Source organism: Cupressus sempervirens, chromosome 10 (genome assembly GCF_028749045.1).
Source record: "Cupressus sempervirens isolate cs-2001-9-10 chromosome 10, ASM2874904v1, whole genome shotgun sequence".
NCBI classification, from domain to species: domain Eukaryota; kingdom Viridiplantae; phylum Streptophyta; class Pinopsida; order Cupressales; family Cupressaceae; genus Cupressus; species Cupressus sempervirens.
In genome coordinates this window covers 168,189,110-168,208,092 of record NC_143127.1, presented here as the reverse complement: position 1 = coordinate 168,208,092, position 18,983 = coordinate 168,189,110, and the positions used below count along the sequence as shown (strand labels likewise).

General features: G+C 37.4%; 1 protein-coding gene across 2 annotated transcripts in view; it reads right to left on the bottom strand.

Annotated features, from left to right (window-relative positions):
- LOC149533136 (uncharacterized) overlaps positions 1-18,983 on the bottom strand; it is a 76,908-nt gene that overhangs the window by 32,371 nt on the left and 25,554 nt on the right. For both annotated transcript variants that reach the window (XM_089807773.1, XM_089807774.1), the window contains one exon: positions 6,054-6,260. In XM_089807773.1, the coding sequence (XP_089663899.1) occupies positions 6,054-6,260 (207 nt within the window). The remainder of the gene's footprint in view (positions 1-6,053; positions 6,261-18,983) is intronic.

Below are 18,983 nucleotides of genomic sequence, written 5' to 3'. Positions count from 1 at the left end.
ATTCTATGAACTACCTTGTAGAAGACAATATATGTCTTGTAGTTACAAAAAATCAGAGAAGGTAGCCCCCTTCTCCAGAATGATGTGCAACAAGAGCATAGAGCCTTTTAATTTTTTATCAGAAGAGAATTTTAATTCTGTTTACTGTTTTGCAAATGTATATATATCTCACCAATGATCGCACCTTACACAGTTCAATGCCCTTCAATGGTTTCTGTTTTCAATTCACAATAATAAGTTTATTATATCAATCTGCTATGAAATAGTAATATTGATCTTCTGTGACTTGATGTCACTGAGATAGGAATAATCGAAGGGCTGAATACTTTTCTTGCTCTGCACTTGAAAATTTCTGTACCTCACAAGATATCAGTTTTTTGTCTAATATATACAGTAATATGAGGAGACATGTCTCTCGTACAGAGATCTCTATGAAAACATGGCTCACATAGAGACATGTCTTTACGTGATACAAGTTCTCATAACAAAGACTGATCCATGATAACAACCTTCAACAATCATTAATGATATGTTTGCTGTGATATTAATATAGCATGATTAATAAATTTTATATTAAACCTGATCATGTACACACACACACACACACATATATACATGATTTATTAATTAACTAATTATTGGATCATGCATTATAATAACGATAATTATAGAAAATAATCAGATCAGTATACAGAAAAGGATAGAGATCAAATGTTCAAGGCCGATAGGCCACTGCATTTGATTTTATCAGTTAGAATAATCCGACTGAAGCTACAATTCTCTAACAGAGCCTGCCACAGGCTCTTCCACTGACCCTCCCAGAATCTTACATCAGCTGCAGTATTTTACAAATGAGGAAAAGGAGCTACTTGATTGTAGGAGATAATCAAGAATGGTTCCTAATTACAGTGGTGTATGTATTGATAAAGGACGGTGAGTTTAAATTCATGTTCTATGAACAACAAAGTTCCAGAAAAGGTGACTGTAAAGGTTGTTTGGTAAGCAATGTAGTTGCAGCCAAATGATTATACATTATTTGTATACATGTCTATTTAAATTAAATCTCTCTATTTTTGTTTCTCTCTCTTCCATAGATTTGCTTCTATTTCTAATGGTCACTCTTCTTCTATGTTTTTATATTCTCTCTGTTCAATATGGAAACTTTCTCTCTCTCTCTCTTCAGAATGTTTCTATTTCTCTCTTTATTTATTATAGAACCATTCTTGTGTATACTTCTATATATAGATCATTTATGATCTCTGTTTAATAACGCATTCATTATTTTATCATAATATGGTATCAAAATTATTTTTGTGAAAAATAATAGTTTCATTATTGAAATTTTCTGAGCTATTTTTCAAAACAAGTTTTGAAAATCTTTAATTTCTCCATGAAAAATTTGAACTCAAGATTTTAAAAATCCTTTGCTTGAGTGTCCTCAAAAATTTGTTTTCAAGGATATTTTTTTGTAAAATCCGTCTAGGATTTGTGTACTTTTTTTCTCTGAGCAGCTCTTCTCTTGCATTGTCTGTCTTTCCCCTAACCGCACAACCAACTTTCTCTGAAAAACGACTGGCTTTTTTGGTGTTTTTGGGCCTGCATTTCACTTTTTTTTTGCGAGCTTGTTTTCAACAATTTTGTGGCCTTCTTTTTCTGAGCTATTTTTCGAAACAGGTTTTGAAAATCTTTAATTTCTCCATGAAAATTTTTAACTCGCGCTTTTCAAAATCCTTTGCTTGGGTCTCTTCAAAAAATTGTTTTCAGGGATATTTTTTCCTAAAATCTGTCTAGGATTTGTGTTTTTTTTTGTGAGCGGCTCTTCTCTTGCATTGTCTGCCTTTCCCCTACAAACGACTGGCTTTTTGGTGCTTTTGGGCCTGCATTTCACATTTTTTTGTGAGGTTGTTTTCAACAATTTTGTGGCCTTCTTTTTGGGTGTTTTCAGCCTATCTTTTTCTACACATCTTCTACAAAGTGCGGCATTTAGGGGTTTTAAACCCTCTATCTTTTATTTTTGTTCAATAGTGTTTGTTTTTCCACCATTTTTATAGTCAAACCTAAACTTTCTTGTTTTTAGCAAACACCGCTAGGGTTTCCTGCGAAACTCTCAAATTTGTCATTTTGAATTTTTCTTGCAAATTCATGGTGGGTTTTTACAGATCTCAACTAAGTCGGTCTCTATCTTTTCTAGGTGCATCATTTTCCATGCCTCAATTTTTGAGCCAATGGATTCAACATCTAATTTTGGATTCTTTCTTGGTTTTTCGAGCCTTCTTCTGGATCTTCTGTCTTTGCCTTGAAGTTCATGCCTTTTTTTAGATATTCACATTTTTTTGCATAAAAAAACTTGCCATGGCATCTCACCAAACTTCTCTTGGAAGGGAGTCAACAATTCAACAGAAAGAACTACAACACCTAAATGTAGAGAATGATGACAATCTTTGAGTAACATAGCTTTGAGGCACTTGTTCTAGGTATTGACACTCGTCTTGGCACAGTCAATGCGACAACAAAGCTTTATGGTTGAACATACACAACAGATTCCCCTGCAAATTTTTGTTTTGAAGTTAGATAGACCATTAAGGTAGGGCATTAGAGTTAAATCTCTCTATTTTTGTTTCTCTCACTTCCATAGATTTACTTCTATTTCTAATGGTCACTCTTCTTCTACGTTCTCATATTCTCTCTCTATTCAATATGGAAACTCTCTTTCTCTTTCTCTCTTCAGAATGCTTCTATGTCTCTCTCTTTGTTCGTTATAGCAACATTCTCGTGTATACTTGTATATGTAGATCATTTATGATCTCTGTTTCATAACAAATTCATTATTTTACCATTAAAATGTCAAAGTGCATTGCACATGTTGTTTTAACATGTTATCTTGAGGTCCCATTGCATAAAAACAGCTTTGACTTCATTCTTAATGAGTTTCAATTAAAATACTTGAATCTATCTCCAAGGTGACAACAGCCAAACAGTGAGTTACAGTGTCATGTCCCCTATCTAGTCTGACTACCAGAGTCATGAGAGTTGGTTCTATAGTCAATTTGACAGTCAGTCAGGGCAGTTCTTTAATTTTTGGGATTTTCCTAAAATTTAGGAGGTTGTGGCAGTGATCAAATTTGAGGCTCCTCAGGACCAATATACAGTTTCAGTTTCAAGTTGACAGGGTATATTCCCTAGTTTCTAGGAGCATCCCTAGTTTTTAGGGATGGGACTATCAGTTGGCCCACATTGCCCAACATTCGTCACAGGCAAGGGACAGGGCCCGTTCACTGATTATTTGGTTGGTTTGGTTTTCCAATTGAATAAAAGGATATATTTTTAATATTTCCTAAGTTTGTGTTTAAATAAATTAAAATAAAGCTATTTATATAGCTAATTGGAGTAATAAAGGGATTTTGGCTTCATTTGGTCAAGCAGGCCTATGTGTTATAGCTCGTTGGAAAGGTCTTGAATTATTATAACTTATTTTCATCATTCGGAGACCTTCAGGCACCTAGAGTTATGTTATTTGAGGAAAGGGGTGTTTTCCCTATACATAAAGGCCTTTTAATTGAGAAGATGTCATTTAATAATAATGGGAAAGCCATATTCTCCTTTTAAGGTGTGATTGGCTTTGAGAGGGAGATAAAAAGAGATGTTGGCTCATTCTTTCATTATCTTTTACATCTTCATTCTTAGTATTTGCGATTTTGCTCCGAGGAGCGATTCTAGAGGATTGCGACGCAAACCCTAGAGCCTAGCTATTGGGACGCAAACCCCAACAGATGGTTTCAATAGCATTTTGCAGTATTGTTTCAGTAGTTGACATAGATTGTTAAGTTTAGCGTTTGGGGATGCTTGTGCATGGCACGTTGAGGGTCTTGTTTGGCACATTGGGATCTTCTTGTGGCCTTGGTGTGACTATAGCAGCCGTACAGCTGCCTTTCAATTGGCACCTGATTTGTTGGTTGGCTTACGTCAACCATCTCCACCCTTTTGGTGCGTGGCTGGTCCATTCATGCAGCTGGCTTCTTCATTCCTTGTTCGTAAGCACCTTTGCTGGCATAGTGATTACATATCTTGCCTGGTACAATTTGTAGCTATTCTGGTTGACTGAATATTATACTATTTGCTGATGTTGTTAATTATTGTTTTACTTATATCTGGAATATACAAAAAAAAAGAACCAATCTTTCTACAACTTGTGTCTAATTCTCTAAGGACCACAAGTAAAGCACAAGATAATCTATTATTTTAATTAAACTTTACCAAAGCTCAGTGAAAGGATCCTTTTGGGATCTTTCATACAGAAGCAGAATAAAGTGAAACAGGAGCAGAAAACGTTCTGATAGAAGCTTTGTTATTACTTATAAACTATGGGATTGTTATATTAATCATATTTGACGATATAATGATATTCATGATTGTATCCAATGTTTGGAACATTCTTTTTTATGCGGGTGTAATATATAAGTTTTAAATTTACAAATTCTGATGGTTAGCTATTTTTCCCCAGAAGAACAGTTTGTTCCAAACATCTGGGAAAAGATGATAAAAGGATGAAAACTTGATTGATACTAGCCAAGAGAGTGGAACGAATGAAAAATAAGACTTTGTGCAGGAAAGAAGAAAGGCTTTTAATTTGTTCAGAAATTTATTTCCGCAGACTTGAAATTATATAATTACTGCTACAGTGAATGAGAAGTGTGCAAAGCTTTCAGTGATTCTCTTTGAGAGATTATTGTTTGTGGAGTGAAGAAAGTAATCGATGCTTGGAGAATGGTTAATTAAAAAGGGAAAATGAAGAGACATCACAAGAAGTATGACCAAAAAACAGTTGAGAAGAAAATTTAAAAATAGGAGAGTGATAAAGTAATGAGACTTTTCTTCATAAATGAAGAGAAGAATTAATGCCATTCAAAGAAGTTTTAATCTTCTTTGAATGGATTTTTTGAGAGGTACTTTTCTGATAAAACAAAGGCAGCAGAGAAAGGTTTTGTATGTAATGAATCTGAAGATTGTATTCTTGTAAAAGAAAGTTTTATTTTTCAGATTGCCATTTGTTTGTATTTGTTGTTTGAAATTTGATGATTATGACAGAGAAACTTTTGCAAAGATCAGATTAACATTATTGATGTATGTCTGACAAGACATAATCTCTGGAGTTTCATGTGAGGAGATTGTATGAAGAAACAATTCTTCTGCAGACTGGTTAAAACTAAACAGCAAGCCAATGTTTTAATCCTATAGACTCTGAGGAATGTGTTAAACTATTGCAGAAAGGAGGAGCAGAAGAATGGTGAAGTTTGTTCCTGCAGATATGTAATGGGATTAAAGGCAGGGAGCTAATGTATTGAATACTAATGGCAAAGTTATCTTTGTAGATTTGTTTTAAGACTGCAGGGTATTTATTTTATGATGAATGGTTTGCATTGAAACAGAGTAATCCTCTGAATAAGATTATTGCTTTTTAGGTTTTAAACTTTTATGTAGGGGTTCGAGCTCTGCGGGTCGGAACCCCAAACATTGCCAGTGAGACTTGTGTTGCTAATGAGCATTTATATCCACAGTAAGGGTTTGACTAGTGAGATCTTTGCCAAAGAGGCATACAAGTAACCAGTGAGGTTGTGGTCAAAGAGGCATACAAGTAACCAGTGAGGTTGTGGTCACTGATGCCTAATAAAATTATATTTCATAATGCTTTTTCACCCTTCAAGGGTTTCCCAACCAAATACATGTGCTATGTGTTATGCTTATCTGCCTCTTGTGTTGCATTGGTGAACATGTTAATCAATCGCAAGTAAAACTATTTCATCAATGTTAATCCACTGAATGAAGTATAAGACACAAGGATGTAAGCTGATAGCAGTGTATAAAATTTCAAGTGAAGAGAGACAACTGCTTGCACATAGCTACGAAATGCCAATGAACACACAATTGTAAGCTACAACTATATCATATCAAAATGGCAAGAAAAATACAACCATTTTAATATACATTTGATTTTACCTCTACAAAACGTAATAAATTTTAAAAAAGATTATGAAGACTATGAGATGCGCACAAACCTTGCGGTAGTTTGGATCAAGAGCTATAGCTCGGCTACAATCTGCAATAGCATCAGCAATATGGCCCAAAGCTTGGGAGGCTGCTGCTCGATTGCAAAAGCAAACTGCTGTGAAAGGCCATGACTCACCATTGCAGGCCAACGCAGCCGTGTAATGCTCCACTGCTTCGGAATGCTTACCTGCTTGAAAAGCTTTATTTCCAGCAGCCTGAAGCCATTAAAGCATCAGTCCATGCCTTCTTCCAGGAAGGCACATACTAAATAAGAAAATACACAGGCTACTTCATACAGTGCAATTGAAAATTAATGATCAACAACTTGCCTTTTTCTTTAACAAATTAGCAGTGTCATTAACAAAGACAATACCAAAACAGTTGCAGTCTTTCACTCTTGGAGCAGGAAAAAATGATGATAAATCCAAAAAACTATTTTGGCTACCAACGGTTACACTTCATTTCCTCATATGCGAGAATAATATTGAGATTTATCTGATCACTCAATATGGAAATAGTGACAATTTATCATATAATGACTAATCAAATAAAATTGCAATTCAAAGGTAATGAGGTTGGGAATAAGGTATAAATTTTAGTAAAATCCACAAATAGATGCATGGTAATACTGAAAATATTTACTGATGTTCTGAAAACGGCAAATTAACCATAATTAATAGTGGTCACATTTTGTAACTTTTCATGTATACTGTTTTCCCCAGTAACATGAATCGGAATCGGCAAGGCCGAATCGAATCGCGAATTGGCCATGAATTGGAATCGAATCAGCCACAAATCGACAAATTCATAAAACCCTTGAAATTTAGAGATTTTAACAATTTAAAACTTATTTCATGCACCCTTTATTGAATATAACTTAAACACACTATAACATCATCAAATAGAAGCTAACATACATAAACATGGAACATAAATGATAAATCCATCACATACGTAACTACATTACACGTAAAATGTAAATTGTAGCTGAAGTAAATAGAAACCATAGGATCATATTGAGTCGAATCATAGAATGTATGTAAGATGAAGATCCATTAGTCATCAAATCATAAATGTATGTAAGATGAAGAATCAAGATCCATGAAACGTATGTCCATCTGTTTGTGTAAATGTATGTCTATTAGTATCTATAAACGTATCCTTTCTTGGCTTCCTTCTTGTTGGTTGTAAACCTATGGTATTTCTTTTCTCTTCTTCTCTCTCACTTTTCCTCTCTTCTACTCATGCTAAACAATTAGAAGGGCCTTTAGGGTTTAAACAAAGAGCAAAGGCCAAAAAAAAAAAAAGATGTATTTTTATTAAAATTTGACTTGACTTTTTCCCTACCTGTGAGGCTGATTTTTTGCGATTCACAAAGGTGATTCATGTCATGAAATCACTGAACTGATTCACCTGTTCCAAAAAAAATCGGGAACCATGAATCGAATTGCCAAACTGGTGATTTAGGCGATTATCGTTACTATGGTTATCCCATGCTGCTGAATTTGAAGACTGGTTTTTTCATTTTTAATTGACTAATCCTTCAACAATTTCCATTCAAATATTTATTCAGAAAAATCATCTATAATTTTTCATTTTTTTCCAATTCTTCCCACAATATTTGAGCATTAAGAGTATGAGATAAGAAAAAACATCAAGGGTCCAAAGGGAGACATTTCCGACAAATGAAGTACGGCTGTCATTTGTACAAAAAAGACTAGAGGCAGCCACACAAGGGTTTAAGCCCATTTTTTAGGCATAATAAACAAGGGCAACCTAGTCTGTCATTGCCTACCTACTACATAGATGTTGAGAATCATAGAGGAACAAAAAGGGCAACTAGAGTTGCTGATACGTTCAATATACAATCATAAGAAGTGACAGAGTCTTCTACTGCCAAAAAATTATGCAAATGCCATACCATTTCATATGGCACATTCTCCTTCATTTGTCCACCTCCATGGAAGACAAACTATGCACCTTCCTCCTTGATAGAAGAATATTCCAAAGTGTGCAAAATGGAGGAGATGAAACATGTTTAGATAAGATATGGCTGCTCTATCATCAAAGATGGGTGGACAGATATTAGACATCAAGCACTCATCAATGTCAATGTCACAAATTTTGTTCCCTCTAATTATCTTAGAGTTGTTGACTGTTTAAGGAACAGAACAGAATGCAAATTTCAAATTTCAAATTTTGAAATATACCATAGAAGAGTTTAATCCTCTAATTTTACACAGATAATGACTAATTCAACCAAAATATGTAATTTAATTGACTTGAAAGTGGAATGTAATCACAAGCACAATTCCTAGATCCGTTGTTGTGTTCATTGGTTAAACAATGTATTGAAAGGAAATGGGAAAATAGATTAGGCTAAGGCAATGGTAGCAGAGATTAGAAATATACCAATGTTCTTTTGTAACAATCACACCTCAATTACTTTATTTTTCAAAAATTTTCAAGCAATGAATTCCTCGAATTTATGTATACTTGTACCCTCTTAAAATGGAAGCACCCATCATTTAAGATCTTTTAACTCCCATCATTTAGTGAACTTATGGAACATGGATGTATTTCTGCTCAATCATCTCTCTCTTGTTTTGCCTTGTATCTTTCACTTTTATCAATGCAATTTCCGAGACCTCAAGGTTAGCTCCCTGTGGCCCAACCCTAGAATAGGTCAACCTATTCCCTTGCACATCTTGAGGTGAGTATCATATCATTCATTTCACTCTTTCGTCTAGACCTATTTCCATATCTTAATTGGGATGACTGCATATATTTAGCACCAAGATCTATCTTACACTTCTCATTTAATTAATTAGTTCAATTTCACATCTTAAATCAAACTTAATATTCGCACTTGCGCACCACCTCTCATGACAACTTCTACACAAGTCTCCCATCCTTTTAAGTGTTGGTCTTTTGAACCCTCCACTTCCCTCAAGTATTCGTATACCTTCTTCATTATCTTAAGATACTGTTGTTCCTTCCACAAATTCCAATCCTCTTCCAGATCCTTCTAATCCTCCACCAACATCATTTCCTTCCACTTCCAACAACTTTGCTAATACATCCAATATGTTTGTCTATCATTGTGTCTTCTAATCCTACCATTAGTAGCTTGGTTCAAATTCTCACTGCTTTGAAACAAGTGACTCAATTCACTCAATCAAAGTATGGCATCCCTACATGTGACATTGCTAATCCCCTTGTAAAACGTTGAGATAACTCTTCTTAAGACTTATAATGGTAAGGGTGATCATGTGATTCATGTAAGGGCTTTCCAAACTATATTTAGTGATGTTGCTCGTGACTATAGACTTATGGCTAAGTTGTTCACGCGTACTTTTAAGGACAAAGCTTTGCAATGGTAGTGCTCTTTACCCCCTTATTTTATTGATTCCTTTCAAAAACTTGCCAGCGCCTTCATTCAACAATTCCAAAATAACATTGGTCCTTGATTTCTTTGACTGATTTAATGCATTGTAATTGGTAGATGCAAACACTTGTATGCTCAAGTATCTTATATTGTGCATGATCATGATATCCAATGTATTTTCATTTCTAACTTGCAAAAAGACATTAGAGATTAGATTCTCCTTATTGAGTATACTTCTTTTTCACATCTTTGTGTTGTGCTTCACCATTATCAATTACAAGTGAGCCAGCTTGAGAGCTCTATTCCAATGGCTCCCTTTACTATTGATAAGAGTGATGTCTTCGTTCAAGTTCTCTAAGTCTAAACAACTACATCAAAATCAACAAATCAACCAACACAATTAATGATCAAGTAACTACTACATCTAAATGTATGGCTACTTTTTCCTTTGTGTATCATCCTAATCATAGGTACAGTCTTTTATCTAAAACTTTGCATGTGGTGATGACTAAGTTGATCATGATAACCAATGCCTAAGTTATTTGATCAAAAAGCTTTTTGTCAATACCATCGTCAACTTGGTCATGATACTCAAAAGTGCTATGCATGACAAATATTATTCAAGATCTTATTGATTCAAATGCTATATTTGTTGATGTTGAGGATAATAGAACGAATAAATTTGTAGCACCTTCTAATCAGAATTTGCAAATCTACACGAATCCTTTACCTTCACATTCAACAAATCCATTAACCTTCTCCTCCTATTACTAACATTAGTAATTATGACAAGGTAGAAGAAGCTAATCATGTGGCTAACCATGTTGAGTCTAAACCTTTGATCATTATGATATGTTTAAAGCAGCTAATGGTCCTCTTTACACTACTGTTAGGGTTGCTCATATCCCTTCCCGCGATGTTTTGATTGATCCTTCGTCCTCTGTGAATGTTATCACTAAAGAGCATCTTTATAATAATGACTTACCTAAGGTTTTTTTAATCGTCCTCAAGGTTCTATCAATCTCCCTGTTACCCTTTCCGATACGGTTGTCTATAGTGCCCCTGTTGTCATTCCTTTCGATCAATATCAAGTTAAACTCAATATTATATAGCTCTCTTCCATGCAAGTTGTAGCCTCTCCTATACATAAGTACATAAATTTTCCCCTTAATGGAGAAAATGTCACCAATAATCATTCTCTTTATAAACCCTCGCATCCTCGAGACGGTGTTGAGATAGATTTCTATTACCATCCCTCCTCAAAAACAACCTAATTGTCGTGATCATCTTTATCGATCCTATCAAAAATAAGATAAAAACATATTCTTGAGCTTAGCCTTCCCAAGGTTGATCCTCCTTCAATTGTCTTGCCTACCCCACCTATTCCTCTGCCTATAATTCCTTACCATGTAGTTGTTCCCTCTCCAGCCACTGATCCTAATCCTTCAAGTTTATCTTGTAAAACCATTCATAGCCAACATGCTTGTAAGCGTTTCAAGAACCATCAAGCTAATGCCAAGGAGGGATCGTACTCTTAGTTCTCCCACTACTTCATCTCAACCTTTGCCTTCTTTGATCAACCCATGTTTGAGCCTTTAAAGGAGGCTAATCATAGTAATAACATGCAAATGGATAAACATGATGGTTTTGTTCATATTTTAGATTCTATTAATCTTGATATGGAAGATACTCTTGATGTTGATTCTAATGGACATGTTAGTGATGATGAATATGAAAATATTGATATGGATTATGTTTTGCCTAACATGTTTTCTATGCAGTTAACACTCGGCACTACAGAAGAGTATAGTGACTCCCACCAAATTCCTTTGCTTGAATCTAGTTATGATTCCTACTATATTGAATGTTGTTCCTCTTGCAAGTCGCCTACCTTTCCCTGTTGTTATAGACCAAGATAGGGGGAGTGGCAAGCGGCACACTTAAAGTGGACTTCTCTAGCATGGTAGTCTGTGTGTTTGTGTTGTGTTTCCCTCGTATTGTGCTCTTTGTTATATGTTTTGTTATATGTATTCTTGTTGCTCTATTGGCGGAAGATGATAAAGTAATCGAACATGTCATACATTCTTCCATTTGTATCTCTTTTCTTCTTTAAGTCGTTACATGTTATGTTGTATATGTGTTATTGTTCATGTATGTGTCCTTGTCTAATCTACTTGGATGCTTACAACATGATAGCACCGATTCTTTTTGGTCTCTGTGTTGTCAACCAAAAAGACTCTTCTTCGTATCTCTTGCCTAATTTTCCTCCATTGCGTTGTAGTTCTACTTCCTTTGGGAAATGATGACATTTCATACTCAATATAATATTACATATTATCATACTGACCTCACAGTGTAAACATTTTTAGTGGATGAATGCACATTTCATTAAAGCTATTACTTCAGTTGAGGTGTTTGCAATCGCTTAATCGTGGGGGCATACACTGCTCACTTTTGCACACATGCACTTTAAGAGTGTTGTTTCCTCTATTGAAGTATTGATAGTTCATGCAGGCCTGTTCCTTGTTGCTCCTTTGGATCTCTCTTTGGACTACTAACAATTTGGGAGGCTCGATCCTTGTTTTTGATCCCTCTTTGGATTACTAACATTCTGGGAGGCCAAGTTGTAATTTGATGCTTCTTTGGACTATTGATAGTCTAAGAGCCTTATCTTATTTCTGATCCCTTAAGGACACTCACATCTTTATGCTTGGGTCATTGTTTCGATTCTTTTTTTTGGGATATGGAGTTCCCTACCGGATGAATCCTTTCAATGAATTGACTTGCATGCCACACACACTTGCTAGATCATTCAATTTATCTTCAATGGGTTGACTAGCATGCCACACACACTTGCTAGATCATTCAATTTATCTTCAATGGGTTGACTAGCATGCCACACACACTTGCTAGACCATTAAATGCCATCTTTTGTTGTAGCACACCTTTATTTTTCATAATTCACAATAAGGAACACGAACCTTATTGCGCGAGTTGGCACACCTTTTTTTGTCAATGACATCTCCCTTGGCATAGTTTTGGATATGATGAAGACTCAAGTCTGTTGGGGGCTTGTTGGTGTCTTCGTCTTCTTAGCCATAATAGTATTTGCTTTTGCTTTTGATCTACTTTACCGTGAGTTTGAGGTCACTCATACTACCGCTAAAGTGGGCGCTAAATGTACCATTTTAAAATGGAAGCACCCACCATTTAAGACTTTTTAACTCTCATCCTTTAGTGACCTTATGGACCATGGATGGATTCGTGCTCAATCATCTCTTACACCTGTTTTGCCCCGTATCTTTTATTACAATAATAGATAAAACGTCTATTATTAGTTAATGGTTATCTTGTAAATATCTTTAGCTTTAGTTTGCTTTCGTTTTTTGCTTTCTCTGGAATAGAATGTTTCTATTCTTTACGATCGTTTCCTAAGGAAACATCGTCTCTTCCTTTTGTATAAATTGACCTTTCGGTGTCTGTTATTAATAAGCGAGTATTTACCAATTACCTTGTAATATGGTATCAGAGCTAAATACTTAAATTTTTTCGGAAAAATTTATAATTTCTTCTTGAAATTATTTGTTTAAATTTTTCCAAAATTATTTCAGCTAATTTCTCCAAAACCCACCTAGGGTTTTTCTGCTTGGAGAAATTCCCGAATTACGGATCTGCAAATCGCGTGGAAATCGTGGCCATTTTTTGAAGACTCGCGTTTTTGGGGTGAAAATCTGCATGTTTCTGTATCAAATCTTCATGCTCTTAGCCGTCTCAGTCTGTCATCGTGCTCTGGGAAGCAGATTCGACCATTTTTCATCAAGAAATCTGAAGTTTTTTCAAGCTTTTTTCAGCTAGGGCCGTTTTTTTTCGAAACCCTAATTTTTGGGGTCGAAAAAAAATTTTGTTTGCAGATTCTTGGTGGGTTTTTCGAGAGCTCAACTGGGTTGTCGTCCGTTTTTTCTGGGTGCCTCGATTTTCGAGCCAGCGAATTCAGAAAACAGTAGATTCCTTCTGGGTTTTTTGAGCTCTCTTTTGGGTCATTCTCTGATTCTTCTGGGTCTTTCGTATTTTTGCCTCAAAAAACGTGCCTTCACAGATTTTCACAATTTTTCATTGAAAAACGTGCCATGGCATCTCTGACAAATATTCTGCTCGAGCATAATTCCAAATTCAATGGTCGCAATTATGGAACTTGGAAGCAGCGCATCATCGCAATCTTCAAATATCGAAACACCGATCAACTTGTTCTGGGTGTTAAGCAGCGTCCGACTTCTCCGGGTCCTGATCAAGATACATGGGATCTAAACAATCGAGAGGCAGTAATGCTTCTCAAACTCTCCGTAGCTAATGACCAGTTTTCTCAGATTCCATCCGGCAAGACAGCGGCCGAAATCTGGACACATCTAAAAGGTCTTCACGAGACTTCCGACAAGAGCAGAGCCTTCTTTCTGAAAAACACTCTGTTTTCTATTGTCATGGATGAGCGCACCTCGCTCCAAGCACACCTGAATCGGATTCAGGAAATCCGTGATCAGTTACTTGCCATCGGTCGCAAGATGGAGGAAGAGGATATTGTGGTAATCACTCTTCGGAGTTTACCAAATTCCTATGAGCATTTTATCGAGACTCTCAACATCACATCTACTGGTGTTGATCTAAAGTTCACTGATCTCTGCACCCTGCTACTTCAGCAAGATCGGTGGAAACAACAGTTCGGTAGCAGCTCCAGTTTCACCTCCACTGAGCAAACCTTTGCTGCGAAATCCTTTCAGAAGGATAAGGGCAAGTTTCAGCAACCATCTCAGCAGAAGTCTTCTGCTCCACCATCCGATGGTACCAAAAAGAAGACCATTCAATGCAACTATTGCCACAAGTATGGTCACATGAAGGTTGCATGTCGGAAACGCTTAGCTGCCCAGTCTAAGCAATCAGGTTCGCAACCCAAAGCGAACAGTGCAGAGCACACTGAGCAAGTGGAATCTGCCTTTTATGCCTTCATGGCTAAAAGACCCGCAGATCATGTACAGTCATTTGCCTGGTACATTGATTCAGGTGCCTCTCGACATTTCACTCACCGCAGAGACTAGTTTACTGACTACCAGCCTTATTCAGATTCTGTTATCTTTGGTGGTGGAGAAGAGTACACGGTTGTTGGTAAAGGCAACATTCAAATTCAGTCTGTTGGGAGGAAGCTCATATTCCTTGATGTGTACTACGTTCCACGGATGGAACTAAATCTACTCTCAGTTAGTCAGTTGCTGCGACATTCTCCACACTTGGCAGTCACCTTCAGTTCACATCAGTGCACCATCACTGATCGGGCGACTAAGTCTACTATTGCAGTTGGTCTTGAGGATCATGGTCTTTTCAGACTTACTGATTCTGGTGATTCTCAGGACTTAGCTATGGCTGCTCGGCGATCTTCCATCAGCTCACTTTGGCATCTGCGATATGGGCACTTAAATGTGCATTATCTCTCACAACTTGCTCGGGATGAGCTTCTTCTTGGTTTGCCAAAGATTCAAACCCAACACCTTGGAGTTTGTGACGCATGTCAGGCTGGGAAGCAACATCGCACACCTTTCCCCAGTGGCGATTCTTGGCAAGCTTCTCAAGTACTTCAGCTTGTTCATGCTAATATCTGCGGCCCTATGGCCACTCCTTCTGTTCTTGGGTACAGGTATTTTCTGTTGTTTGTAGATGATTTCAGTAGAAAAATGTGGGTGTATTTCCTTAAAAAGAAATCCGATGCATTTATTGTATTTCAGAAGTTTAAACCCTTAGTTGAAAAAGAGTCTGGGAAATCTATTATTACTCTTAGATCAGACAATGGGGGGGAATTTTGTTCTAATGTTTTCTCCAGCTTCTTGGATACACATGGCATCCAACGCCAGTTCACCACACCCCACACGCCACAACAGAACAGTGTAGTTGAACGTCGGAACAGGACAATCATCGAGATGGCTCGTTCCATGCTCGAACACAGACATGTTCCGAAGCGTTTTTGGGCAGAAGCAGTTAACACTGCAGTTTATCTATTGAACCGGTCACCCACAGTGGCGGTCAAAGGTAAAACTCTGAAAGAGGCTTGGTCAGGTCGCAAGCCCAGAATCAGTCACTTGAAGGTTTTTGGCTCTCTTGCTTTTGTTTGGATCCCTGATGCTTCACGCACCAAGTTGGATGCCAAGAGTCAGAAACTGATGCTTGCTGGATATAGCAGTCTTCACAAAGCCTACCGCCTTATTGATGTTGAGACATCTCGTCTCATATACAGCCGCGATGTAGTCTTTGATGAGCAGCGAAGACCATTCATGCCTGTTTCTCCTGTTCCTGATCCAGCAGACCAGCCTATGCAGGTTCATGATTTGGGAGTTCGGCTTCCATTAGGTCCACCTGATGGGAGGGCTCCAGTAGCTCCTACAGCTCCAGTCCTGCCAGTGATACCTGTATAGCCACCTTCGGCTTCTCCTGCAAGATCACCTCGTTTTGAAGATGCTTCACCTGAGTTTGATCCAGATTCTTTTGATCAGGATCCTGCTGATCAAGCATCTCCTAGTACTACTGTTGGTCATTCTCCTCTCCGGCCTAAGTGGTGGGCTAAGACACTTGCTGATCTTCATGATGATGAGCTCATTGATGGGAGAACTACTCGAAAAAAGAGCAAAACTATAGATTCTGTTAACTTTGCTCTTATGGCCAACATTCACAGTGTGTTTGAACCTCAAACATATTCCGAGGCTAAAGGAATTCCAGAGTGGGAACAGGCCATGCAATCTGAACACCAGAGCCTGCTGAAGAACAACACTTGGGTCCTTTCTGATCTTCCCCCAGGGAAGAAACCCATTAGCTGAAAATGGGTCTACAAAATCAAATACAAATCAGATGGTACTTTGGATAAGTACAAAGCTCGTTTAGTGGCAAAGGGCTTTTCTCAGCGTCAGGACATTGATTATGAGGAGACCTTTGCTCCTATTGCAAAGATGAGCACCATCAGATTAGTCTTAGCCATGGCAGCACAGTTTGGCTGGAAGGTCCATCAGATGGACGTAAAGAGTGCTTTCCTGAATGGTGATCTCCATGAAGAGGTCTACATGACGCAACCTCCTGGTTTCAAGGTTGTTGGTAAAGACCATAAGGTTCTTAGATTGGTAAAAGCTCTCTATGGTTTGAAGCAGGCCCCTCGGGCATGGTACATCAAGATTGATACGTACCTCAGTGATCAAGGCTTCAAGAGGAGTTCTTCAGACTCAAATCTGTACATCAAGACTACTGACAGTGACATCATCCTTCTGGTTATCTATGTGGATGATCTGATCATCACTGGCAGTTCGACATCTTTGATTCAGGGAATCAAACAACACTTATGCCAGTCTACTGATATGACTGACCTTGGGCTCATGCATTATTGCTTAGGTGTTGAAGTTTGGCAACAGTCTTCTGGTATATTCATCTCTCAGTCCAAATATGCCAGAGCCTTGTTAGACAAATTCCGAATGCAGGATTGCAAACCTGCATCTACACCTATGGAGAAAGGTCTCAAGTTATCAGCCAAGTCTGATTCTCCTTCCGTTGATGATACTACGTATAGGCAACTAGTAGGCAGCCTCATCTACCTATCTGCTACTAGGCCTGATATCAGCTTCGCAGTCAGCTATATTTCACGCTTTATGACAGCTCCTAAGGCTGATCATTGGATGGCAGCAAAGCGTGTGCTTCGTTATGTGAAGGGCACTTCTGATTATGGACTTCTGTATTCTCGGAGTTCTAATCCTAAACTCAGTGGGTTCACAGATTCAAATTGGGCAGGCTCTGTTGATGATAAAAAGTCAACATCTGGATATGTGTTCAGTTTGGGATCCGGTGCAGTCACATGGACCAGCAAGAAGCAGCAGGCAGTTTCTCTCTCTTCTACAGAGGCTGAATATAGAGGGATTGTTAAGGCAGGATGTGAAGCTGTCTGGCTTCGTCGGATGCTTGGGGATATGCAGATGTCACCAGCAGGACCGACTACTCTGTTTGTTGATAACGAAGGCGTTATCAAGTTAGCACAGAATCCAGTCTTCCATGAACGAACCAAGCATGTGGATGTTCATTGTCATTATATACGACAGCTGGTTGAAGACGGGACTATAGATCTGCAGTATGTTCCTACCTCAGATCAGACTGCAGACATTCTCACCAAGCCTCTTGGTCCTGATAAGTTTGTCAAATTCAGAGGACAGCTTGGTGTGTTAGATAGATTAACCATTAAGGGAGGGTATTACAATAATAGATAAAACGTCTATTATTAGTTAATGGTTATCTTGTAAATATCTTTAGCTTTAGTTTGCTTTCGTTTTTTGCTTTCTCTGGAATAGAATGTTTCTATTCTTTACGATCGTTTCCTAAGGAAACATCGTCTCTTCCTTTTGTATAAATTGACCTTACGGTCTCTGTTATTAATAAGCGAGTATTTACCAATTACCTTGTAATATCTTTCACTTTCACCAATGCAATTTCCAAGACCTCAAGGTTGGCTCCCTGTCAACCACACCTGGAATATGTCGACCCAGGTTAACATCTTTTGGAATAGGTCGATGTTCCCTAGAGATGACAAATCCCAGGACCAATTTTATCTCGAGGTTGTAAATTTTAAATTCAGGTGACCCTGTCGGCTTGCTTTGCTTTTGCACCTGAAAACTAGCATAAAAAGAAGCCTAAGCACCTCATTTTGACATCCATGAACATCCACATCCATTATAACAATCGCATGTGCAAGCTCAAGTATTCAAGCATTCAAGCAAGCAGATTTTCAACAAGCAATCAAGGCATTCACAGAATCAATGATCCTTTGTAAGCATTTCCTCTTCAAGATCTAAAGTATGTTGGCCATCAAGGGAGGAGATCTACATTGAGGCATTCATCATCTTCTCCATTGCTGTACATTTACATCCATGGCCCCTCTTTATCTTGTATTGAATATTAATGTGCAAATGGTTAGTTAATGAATTCATCTTGCATAATTTATATTGTTAAATTCATTAACCACATCCATTTGTCTCCTAAACAATACTAGATGTGTTAGCTACTTTATTTTCTTGATGATACTACTTTAGGAGTAGAAATCTTTGTCAAATATTTTGGCATTGATGTCAAAGCTAGTCAGTAATTTTCTTAATTAGTGGCAATTATATTCTACATATGCCATTGTTTGGTAAATTAAATATCATTTGTTGGACATGGTAATTTAGTGAGGCGATATAGTATTTATATGGTGTACGGTGGCTGCAGGTGTCTGTATACTCTGACATTTCAGAATTTGATTCTTGTCAACTCATTAATTTGTTTATCCTTGAGCAACAGTTTCAGACTCTTCTGTTGATTGTGAGTGGGGCAGCTTATTCCTACTGATTGTTTGGTAATGTCGGCACTAAAAAATCATTTTTGAAGCAATTGATAAACACCTCGGTTGTTTCTTCCTGAGTTAGAGGTTATAAAGATGAGCATACATGTTGCATGTTAAACTTTTCAAGATTATTGTTCAGCCATTAATCACTGTGCTCATTTTTGG